We start from the raw sequence: 9,200 nt of genomic DNA on the forward strand, positions 1-9,200 counted from the left end.
TCACACACACACACACACACACACACACATACACAATAACACACACGCGCGCACCCTCGCGCCAACATTCCTCCTCTTCGCTTTATCCCCCCACTCCCCACCCCGAATAAATGCGCACGCCCCTGGTTCCATTCTCAGATGCGTCTCGGTGTGTTGGCGTCACATAGCGACCTGGGAGGGGACACACGTGGGGGGAGACGAACGTTGAGGGTGAGTGGTGAGCGTTTACTCGTACCCGCTGCGGGGAAAGCACCGAGGGCAAGGACAACTTGCCTGTCCAGCTGACTTGTTTTATTCCACGCCTTCATTGTGTCTTCATGTTAATGTCGCCATGGATGACTAGAATAAGGCTGTGATGGTGCGGGTTGTGTGTATTAATTCGTTAATGTGAAGTTTTCAAACTATTTTACTTTTTAAGTTAAGGGAAAGTTTGATAGGTTCAAGGCTACGGGTTCGAGTTTGGGAATGTTTTCTGAGTTTTAAAAAGTGTTTTTGTGTCAGAAGTGTTGATAAGCTCGACCTGAATAGTGCAACGATGAAACCCAAGAGTGTGCAAACGTCACAACTTAGCAGTGTAGATTCCTGATTTCAAATAGTGCAGATACAGATGACAACAAAAAGGAAAGAATTCTAGAGTACCTAATAATCCTTACAGCAGTAAAATAAAGAAGAAAAAATATCACACAGACCTACTGCAAAAATAAATAGTAATGACGATAGAGCACAAGGTACATGTAATGCCGATAATAATGAAGCCAACATGCATACAGCACTGCTACCAATATACCTATTTGCACCCAGTAAATATATTCTTTGATAACAAAATAATCAGCTTAAGAAAATGTAATAATGATAACACTAATAATAGTAATGATAAGAATAAGAAAAATAATAAGAATAATAAAGATGATGATGACATAATAATATCAATAACAATGATATAAATAATTGTAATAGTAGTAATAATAAGAATCATAATCATAATCATATTCATAACAAAGTTGTTGCTTAGAGAGTAAAGAGTTAACAACACTTGATATTATTACCGATGACCGTGTGGAGGCTATTGTTACGGGGTTTTTTCGACTAGACAGGATAGCAATTGTTCATGGTTTAGTGAGTCTGTCGTTTTCTTATCCTTTGGGAATTGAAGGGACAGTCGTTTCTATTGTATCAGTCCGTTTTCAGCCAATGATTATTTCTACCGTACAATGTCACAAGCTGATTGAGATCCAATATTGCAAATCTTTCATTATCATCATCATCATCATCATCATCATCATCATCATCATCATCATCATCATCATCGTCATCATCATCATCATCATCATCATCATCATCACCACCACCGCCACCACCACCACCACCACAATCCCGGCTGGTAAATCAGACATCAGCTATAAATATTTTCACATTTAAAAGACATCACTGGCCCAAATGTTCAAAATTGAACTGCGGTGGAATACAATATTGAGCTCAGACATGACAAATGTTTTGTGTCCCGATTTTGACAAAGCCATTATAAGACGACCAGGCAAAAAGAATATCCATTTCGACCCAGAAGATGTTGCGGACAAGGAATTCCCAAAACGCGTTGCTACCTCTCGGAGCAAACCGAATGGGACAGATTCGTTTCAGTATTGCTCTTACATCTAAGTAACGCTGTTCAGAAAGCGAAATGTGTAGACAGAAGAGCTGGACAAACAGAATTGGGCGAAATGAGAATGATTTGAGGAAAGAGATCAGGAAAGAGATAGAAGGGTTTGAGGTAGAGTGGGGTATTCTAAAAGAAAGGTTTCAAATAAGTGGCCGTTTGCTTTCTTTAAAAAACATCATTAAATTAAAAAAGAAACACGTCATGTGGAAGACCATACCGAGCAGGACAGAGGAGGAGGGAAAGGGATAAATGGAAAGATAGTATCGTTCTGTGAATCTTTCAATTCATTACATATTATACATCGTCCAATGATCTCTTTGCATTTTTACAGACTCGTGAAAACTACTTAACTTTCAAACGTTTACTTCTCCGCCTTTGGAAACATAAGTCTGTCATTATATCATGTGCTCCTCTTCTGCTCATTTAATCTTGCAGTGATGTCCTGCTTGAATTTTTCTGGGATTTTTGTTTTGTTTTTGTTGTTTTTGTCTTTTGTTTTTGCTTCAGTTTTTTACTTGGTCAGCTTCTGGGTCATGTTCCTACGGACATCTCGCCATATGGTGCATGTTTTAAGAGGCTATAATCTGTTGCTCTCGCTCAACCCTGCCATGTCAGCCTCTGCCATCCCATGATCTAAATGCAGTCATTTGTGTTTTGGTTCAGTTTTCTGAAGAACCTCTACGTTTTTACCCCTATTTTTCCATTTTGAATTTAGGAGCTGGCAAAAATGGCACGTGTTTGTATGCTCTTTGGTTGCGCTTTTTTCTTTTTTTCTTTTATAAGGATAGCTGGGAATGCGAGCGATAAGTGGGAAATACAGAGAGAATCAAAGAAAACAAGAGATAGAGAGAGAGAGAAAGAGAGAGAGAAAGAGAGAGAGAGAGAGAGAGAGAGAGAGAGAGAGAGAGAGAGAGTGAGTAGGTAAGACAGAGAAAAAAAAATTTTTGTGTATGTGTGTGTATGTGTGTGTGTGTGTGTGTGTGTGTGTGTGTGTGTGTGTGTGTGTGAGAGAGAGAGAGAGATAGATAGAGAGAGAGAGAGAGAGAGAGAGAGAGAGAGAGAGAGAGAGAGAGAGAAAGTGAGCGTGTGTGTGTCAGAATAAGAGTGTGCAAGACAGAGACAAGATAGAGTGAAAAAGAGAGAGGGGAGGTGAGAGAGAGAGAGAGAGAGAGAGAGAGAGAGAGAGAGGAAGAGAGAGAGAGAGAGAGAGAGAGAGAGAGAGAGAGAGAGAGAATGAGATATAACAGACTCAGACAACAGACAGACAGACAAGTTGCCATCACCAATTGAAACGGGACAGAAGAATTAATATCATCAGTCGCTTAGTGGGAAAGGGAGAGACAAAAAGGGTGATTCGCTGTGATTTTTGTTTTTGTTTTTTGAAAATGACCAGTAAGGGAATAAATCTTCACCTGTCCGTGTTATTCAAACAAACGTTGTGTCATCAAGAATTTAGGCTGAGCATGTTGTAATGTCAGCGGATGTTTCACAAGGTGCGCTTCGCATGATGATTTGATCCTCCCATACAGCTAAAAAAAAAAGAAAAAAAGAAACGTATTTATACCAGAGAAGGAACAAAAACAAATAAACAAGAATGGTTCGTAAATACTTCTGTAATTAAATTAAACGTCATCTTATTGTACCCCGTTTGTCCGAAAAAGCCATAAGCACACAATCGCGACACAGGATCGCCTCTCATTTTCTAGTTTGCTCTCACAAATAGACGCGCTATGGGCTTTCCAATCAAATGTTGATCAGTTTATTGAATGTCCAGAGAATCCGTTTCTCTGCATATGACAAGTGCGAGAAAATGGACCTAACGTTGATTGTATCGCCCACAAGGAGAGTTGCGCTACAAAAGCGATGAGACCAGTAGCGGATGATATAGTTTCCTGGCGACAGATGGTACGCCCCTCAGAATTCTCACCCTAGGGCCGGTGTGTGTCATAAATATATCATTATTGTCCACACTCAAATCTATTCCTAGATAAAGTCTATGTAATGAGCGTGTTGGCGAGAGCACACGCATTAGGCCCCTCGGTTGTCTGTGCGACAAGTAAGACGATAAGGTGCCGATAAGACAGGCAGAGACTGGACGCACCTTATTTATGTTGATACCTTTAAAAATTCGAAGGAAAACCATAAAAATATACACCACCTACAAGAAATCGAGACTGTGGGGGTCTATTTAGAAAGACTTGAAACTTTGATAACTTCTTTAATCAAGGAGAAAAAATAAAGCTTCTAAGGAAACGTAAGATCAACAATTTCAGTGGAGGACGCAAACAAAGTGATTTCGGTAAACTCGAATCAGTTCAGTCGCTGGAGACTATTTACCACGCATATTTGAAAAGCCTAGATAAGGAGAAAAGATAAGAAGCATCCGTGTGCTGTCCTTTATAAGAACGTCTCCGTTGATACCATAACCTGTTTCGAAAGACGTGGCTTGGGTTTAAAAGGATAAGTCAGTTTTTATTGATAAAATTCTATCGTCGACGTCAGGAGCAAGACGGAGCGTTCATAAAGCCATCTGTCCACTTCCAAGCGTTGTCACTCGCGCCCTCAGCAAGAGCGGAACAAGGTTGCAGAACGTCTGATAGCTGCGACTTCCAAGTAGTATGAACCTTTGTTCGTTGGCACTTCTGGTGCTGACAGTTAGCTGCAGTGACCATATTGTCCGCACCATCAGCGCTCAAGATGACGATGGACATTATTTGAACGAGTGGGCTGTACAGATCCAAGGAGGAGAAAGCCACGCCGAGTCCGTAGCTGCACAACATGGCTACACCCTAGTTAGGGCGGTAAGTAAACACTCGGACCTCTTCTTTCTCTACACCAATTGCTTACAGGCTAATGACCCAGGTTGCAAATTACGTTTCTGGGTAGCGTTGCAAATAGTTGTTTAATCTTAATGTACAAGGAGATCCAAGCAGTTTTGCATATTTTGGCTTTTTCATTTGTGTCTCAGGGGTTCTCAATACCCTCCATCCTCCTATAATAATATTAATAATATTTCTACTCCAGATAGACATATTATTATTTACCTATGGAAAGGGAACCGGATGGTTTTTCACACATACACGCACCTGCGTGGACACACATACAAAGACACATTTTTTTGAAAATCTCAGATGTAATCAGAACTTCAGACAAGTTTAGATTAGATCTATAGTCTTTCTCGCACCAAAATTGTTTTAGACTTGTGACCCTTGAAAATGGTATGGTACACAAGAGAGAAATGTTTAAAGTGTAAAGATGAAGGATTATACAGATAGGGAAAGACTGAAAGGAATGGCAAGAAGACATGGAGAGACAATCAGCAAAAAGAAGGGATGGAGATGTAAACACACGCACGCACCAAGGAAGACGCCTTTGAAAAGGACACGAAAACAAACAGGGCATTATTGATATATATATATACTTCAGTTTAGATTTGGTAGCGTAGCACTTAACTTACACATGCCCAATTTACAGGCAGCCTTAGGTGTATTTCTTCAATGGCAGGGATGAGAGAGAGAGAGAGAGAGAGAGAGAGAGAGAGAGAGAGAGAGAGAGAGAGAGAGAGAGAGAGAGAGAGGAGGGGGAGGGGGATTGGGGGGGGAGTGAAAAGGTTTTCCATTACATTTTCAAAAGTATCCAGTTTGTAATCCACTTTTTTAAGGAGAAAGTACCAAAAGGTGATTCATAACGAAATGATGTAAACGTACTGCATTCAAAAAGTGTTTAACCCAACCTTGTACCTGCACTGTAAATGTTATGCAGTTGACTCCCATTGTTCAAAACTTTTTCATTGCTGGGTGTGAACGTATATTAGGAATCAGACTTATCACACCTGGTATCAAAATAGCAGTTATGGCGACGAATGATTTATTCAAACCCAACAACAACAGCACGACCTTACATAGATCTACACTTTTTTGTTTTGCATTTTTTATAAACTCGGTCTTAGGTAGTACCATTGCATGCAACTTTTGTCAAAACGCTTTTGTTGTTGATTTTTCGTGTAATAATTTTGTTAGAAGTGGTTCTCTCATTGCTCTCAGGGGTTGTTTTAATGCTATAAATAATAAGGGAATATCATTCTTTTTATTTTAATTTGTTCATACGTTTTCGAACTTTCGCAAAACCTTTGGAAAAGACATAGGGCTTTTATTTCCCTTGAGTTTGGTACTGTTCATAAAGTAACAGATCTTTTAAAAACCAATCATGTGTCCATGAAGCGAGACTTGGCATCACTTCAGGAATAAAAAAGTGAAAGAAAGAATGCCTAAGAGGAGTAATGAAGAAACAGATGGATACTGTTTTTATTATTGAACAGGTCACTAAACCTGTGAATAAAGGAAATGCGGGTTTTAAGAAAAGGGTAATACAACAGCTGGGTGAATCAAGACTGAGACAATTATCCTCGAGAAGAAAAGCAAAAATGTAAACCACGGTGTTGGAATAATATAAAATAATTCAGATTTCCCAAGGCTAATTTTTTTTAATGGTCGTACTAAATGAACATGTATAGAAATAACTAGAATGTTCGTATTGTCGTTTAAAAACTTTTAAAAGAAAAGAGAAATTAGTATGAGAATACAGACTTCAACAGCCATAGTAACAGTAACAACCACGAGCAAATAAACAAATGGGTGACCACGGATATCCTGCCATTTGCAGCCCGTAGACACACTTATTTAGCCTTTCAGTTTCACTTAATTAATAATAATAATTACTGGGGGTGGGGGGTGGGGGGTGTTAAAGAAGAATGGGGGGAGGGAGTTGTGTTTCTGTCAGGTTTAAGTGTTTATTTTTTAGTTAATTGTTTTGGGTCGTTATTTATTGTATTCTGTATTTACTTTTTGGTTTCTTGCTGTTGTTTTTTTTCTTGTGCACCGTGATGTTGGAAGAGAAAGGTTGGGAGAGGGGACTGGGGGAAGCTGATGTTTATGCTATTACTATAGCTGCAAGCAAATCGTTGGCTTACGACGCAGCAGACCCATTTCAGTGTCTTAAGTTTCTTATATATACCCTCTAAATCACTTGATGTTATGGGGGAGTCATGACAGCTATTGAGCAGAGTTGACAAAACAAAATTTACATCGTATGTGCGTGTATGGGTGTATGGAGTATGCAGGTGCATTCGTTTAGGGCTATCTTCTATATGAATGCATGTCTTTTTTATATTATTATTACTATCATTATTTATGTGTGTGTATTTGTGTGTGTATATATACATATATATATATATATATATATATATATATATATATATATATATATATATATATATATATATATATATATGTGTGTGTGTGTGTGTGTGTGTGCGAGTGTGTGTGTGTGTGTGTGTGTGTGTGTGTGTGTGTGTGTGCGTGCGTGTGCATGTGTGTGTATGTGTCTGCGCGCGCGTGTTTGTGTTTAATTAGTCCTATTAATGTGAGAAATAGTGGTTGTGTGTTGAAGAGAGGTGGGGGTGGAATACAGAGTAAATATAGGATCTACCAGGATATTTCCGTTCTTAAAAGTTTTCAGTTCTAGTCAGGTGTCTCTTAGTTTTAGGATAATCCTCCACGCGACACACAGAGCCCTCAGTTTACACCACGACTATGTTGTTTCGAAGCTTCAGCCAGCTGCAAAGCCTTCGATGTACAATAATAGAACTGGAAAACAAAGCCAGTAATGATGTCTCGCAGCCTAATTCAAACAGCTCTGAGCAGGGTATTATGATAAGCGTGGACCTTTTGATACAGATTTCCATTACTAAACGCTATTCGGACCACTCAGAGCAGGGTATTATTAGACAACTGGATTTTGTGGTACAGATTTCTATTACCAAGCTTGATTAATAACAAAGACGGGGGATTGCACTCAAAGAGTCTTTTTCCACTGTCTCGTATTTTAGTCCCCACTGACGATGACTTGGTATTATTGTGACATAATAATTGCTTCTTTTTCAGTATTGCCTATAAATAGTACAATAGTGCGGTCAAATTTGATGATTTACTTAGTCTGGGTTGGCCATGGCATGCTTGTCGAAGCAGATCGCCTCCCATATGATTTAAACTTTGAAAGAGGAAACGAAAATCGTTTACAATCTGTGTTTAGTAAGGCAGTAAAGCAATATACAATAAGTTAGAACAAAAACTAAATGAAGGCATTGGTTTCTAGGCCCCTCCTTTATCTGTAATTTCTATTATCCGACTGATCCTCTACAATAATATGCATTTTTTTGCTGACTTATTAATATTGCAGTTAGGCAACGTTCACACTAGGAAAATTTCTACTTTTCGCAGGGTTGCGAGTTTGCAAATGATACAATTTTCACCTGTTCGCCTTTCCGCACCGTCAAATGACGTCATACTTTGCAGCCGTGAGAAAAGTGGAAATCTTCCTAGAGCGCGCGGCCTCACGGGCAGTTGAATATTCAACTGCACATTTCCTTTTAACACGTTAATCCAAAGCAAACGAAATGACTTTAACCCATTGATAAATCCGTTATAATTTGCAACCGTCACCCAAATTCTCAAACCGCATACATCTTCAACTATGGATGGCTAATGAACTTTGAGTTAGGGTGTTTTAAAAATTAGCTTAGTTTGTCACCGGTTTGGGGTAACCTTAGCGAAGCGGGGCAAGTTTTTTTTTCACTCTAAATCAATTGATTGCCTCATATACTCTAGCTATAACCCACAGAGACCCTGAACATGGAGCTTGTTTGATTACCACCCTCTCAGTTAGCATCTTCAAAGACTAAAATTGATAAATAACTTTATTTGATTTCGTATTCTCAACACGCGTGTGAGGGGCTCCTTTGTAGTGTGGAGCTGTTGAGCTCTATCCCAGCGCGAAAACAGTTCACCCATGCGAATAATTGCTCACCAAAGGATGAGAGATAATATTAACTTTGTCATACGATCGGAAAAGAACAGGTCACTGATATGATCAGACGCAGGTGCTCTGGGCCATGTCTATATTTTGCCTTTGTATTGTTTGAAACCACCTTTTAGGCTAACCCGTGTGTAAAGTTATCAGTCAAACATCAGTCTGTGAAACTGCTATTTAACAAACATTTCTGGAGGGTGGTTGGCGGGTGCTCTGGTGTGGTTTGCTCCTTCTTTCCTATCAAACATCTGCCGTCCTTATCTCCCCTTCTTCTTTTTTATGTTTGTTACTCTCTTGTAATACCTCTAATCTTCTGGCGTTCATATGACCGTATGCAGTTGCGAGCGCCATAAAACCTCTACTAAAACTGAAAAAAAACCATTTCTGTTAACGTTGTGATGTAGGAAGAATCATCGCTACTCAGTAAATAGTGACTCCTAGGGTGAAATGCTTTCAGCGTTCGAAAGAGCCACTGTGTATTTTGCTTGTTTGTGAGTCAAATATGTGACAGTCCCTCCGTGTATTTTATTGTGTGAAGTGTTTTGGTTGTTCATTTGTTTATGCTTTAGTTTTTATTTATTTTTCTTTCTTTCTTTCGGGGGTTGGGGGGGGGTATGTGCATATATGTGTGTAGGGAGGGGGGTGAGTGTATGTGGGTGTGTTTATGTGTGTGTGT

General features: G+C 39.4%; 1 protein-coding gene across 1 annotated transcript in view; it reads left to right on the forward strand.

The window, feature by feature from the left end:
- Positions 1–4,275: 4,275 nt before the first annotated feature.
- The window catches only part of PC1B (prohormone convertase 1), a gene marked incomplete at its 3' end in the record, with an annotated part of 41,305 nt that continues 36,380 nt past the window's right edge, over positions 4,276–9,200 (forward strand). The window contains 1 exon segment of the mRNA NM_001204484.1: positions 4,276–4,461. Coding sequence (NP_001191413.1) covers positions 4,276–4,461 — 186 coding nt within the window.

Source organism: Aplysia californica, unplaced genomic scaffold (assembly GCF_000002075.1).
Source record: "Aplysia californica isolate F4 #8 unplaced genomic scaffold, AplCal3.0 scaffold00090, whole genome shotgun sequence".
Classification (NCBI taxonomy): domain Eukaryota; kingdom Metazoa; phylum Mollusca; class Gastropoda; order Aplysiida; family Aplysiidae; genus Aplysia; species Aplysia californica.